Raw genomic sequence first — 1,946 nt, 5'->3', positions numbered from 1 at the left:
ATATTAAATGTTGATTTAGTTCGCATCCCTGAAGATTCACTCTTACATAAGGGACGAATACAATAAGCGGGTACCAGATGACCAAAAGGCTACACTGGTTATTGATCAACGTGGTTACAAGTATTTATTTAAGGCAACCATGCCTTTCTTAAGTGACTATGAGTTGAGGTATGTACTTTTACAGTATAATCAGGCAATTCTGTAGGCCTAGTTTCACCAGTAGGCCACTCATCGATTTCATTGATATGATACGTGTTGTTATATTTGATGTAAAATCTTGTATTATATGCCTAACTTATATTATGACCCTCACATGAATCAACAGGTTACTACAACAAATGACACATTTATCGATGTTTGATACGTAATAAAGTATTTCAATTTATTTGTAGAGCCAAGATTTTACTTAACAGGAAAGTGACAACCATTGATCAATCTTCTGGAAATGAGGTTGTGGTTACTTGTGACAACGGCGAGGTGTTCCGCGCGTCACGTGTCCTGGTTACAGTCAGCTGTACAGTTTTACAAAACAAGGGGATTGAAATTAAACCAGAACTTCCTGGCTGGAAGAAAAGAACCATAAATCGATTCAGAATGGCAGATTATAGTAAAATTTACATTAAATTTCCCATAAAGTTCTGGGGAAACCGTGAAATAATAATGCGTACCAGCAGCCATAGAGGACGCTATCCGTTATTTACCAACCTTGAAGCTGAAGGTTCATATTTTTCCTATGCTTGTTAAAATATAAACATTCAGAGTTTTTAATTCTTATATTGCGATCTCTCATCATAGTGGTGGATCCAAGAGTACCAAAAAGGGGGCATGTGCACCCCTGGCAGGCGCAGTAGACGAATAAATTCTAACCAAGTGTAAAACCATTAAGATACGTTGACAATTGAACATATAATATGGTATACCATTATTATATCATTTTAGGTATGTATCCAGCCGGGTCTAACATTCTGATGGCGGAGCTAACAGGTGATGAGGCCAGACGAGTTGAAGCGCTTTCAGATGAAGAAATTCAGGTCGAAGTGGTGACAGTCCTACGTCAGATATTTGGATACTACAACGTTCCAGACCCTATCGATATACTCGTGTCTCGTTGGTCGATGAACCCGCTAACTCTAGGTGCTTTTTCAATTTGGACACCCGAGATGGAGGAAGAGTGTTTTGAAAAGATGATGTCCCGCGTCGGTAACATCTTTTTTGGCGGGGAATACACAAGTGAAGATAACGGATATGTCCAAGGTGCTCTGGATAGTGGGCAACGAGAGGGAAAGAAGATCGCACAATGCCTGAATGGGGGCTCCTGTCCGCAGTGGAATTCTGGTCAGTCTTGCTATTGTCCAGTAGACGTAGCAGAGGAATTTAACTCTGAAACCGTAGCTCACTACAATGCCCAGTCATTCCATCAATCATACCTATGGCTAGAACAATTCTATAGAACTAATGCCTTTAATTGTTATAAGCAAGGGAGTGATTATTACTTGGTTAGTAAATTACAGTGTAAGTTAAAGACAGGATATTCAAGTATGGAATGAGCTACACTTAAACAGGTTACTTTAGTCTTAAATTTAGCTTAATAAAGAGAGAAATAGTAAGATGCCTTGTCAATTCATATTTTCTTTATTTAGGAGACCCAGTTCCGTATTTTTCAATTCTGAAAATATTCATCATCAATGCACGCATTACCACATTACATAGAAACAGGCCTAAACTGTTTTGCAACAGAAAGACAACATAATCGAGGTTGAATATAGACTAGGTATATAAAAAGTCATATACTCTCTTCTCCCCTTCTTCAGAACCCTCCTTTTCGAAGTGGGATAGGTTAAGTTTATAATTTGAATTTTTCTTGACTCATCGGAATCACACTTAAGAAGACTTTGGAAAACCTCTACGTGTCATTTCAAAGGACTGTTTTCGGAAATATCCACACA

At 38.3% G+C, this 1,946-nt stretch overlaps 1 protein-coding gene across 1 annotated transcript in view; it reads left to right on the top strand.

The window, feature by feature from the left end:
- Positions 1-1,609, top strand: part of LOC117122435 — a 9,926-nt gene extending 8,317 nt beyond the window's left edge. Inside the window, exons 9-11 of the mRNA XM_033268006.1 lie at positions 20-168; positions 393-718; positions 940-1,609. Of these exons, the coding sequence (XP_033123897.1) occupies positions 20-168; positions 393-718; positions 940-1,547 (1,083 nt within the window). The 3' untranslated portion in view covers positions 1,548-1,609. The remainder of the gene's footprint in view (positions 1-19; positions 169-392; positions 719-939) is intronic.
- Positions 1,610-1,946: the final 337 nt, after the last annotated feature.

Source organism: Anneissia japonica, unplaced genomic scaffold, assembly GCF_011630105.1.
Source record: "Anneissia japonica isolate Jap-2015-1 unplaced genomic scaffold, ASM1163010v1 scaffold275_len1219475_cov178, whole genome shotgun sequence".
NCBI classification, from domain to species: Eukaryota; Metazoa; Echinodermata; class Crinoidea; order Comatulida; family Comatulidae; genus Anneissia; species Anneissia japonica.
The sequence above is the reverse complement of the archived record's forward strand: the minus strand, read 5'-3'. Positions and strand labels throughout refer to the sequence as shown.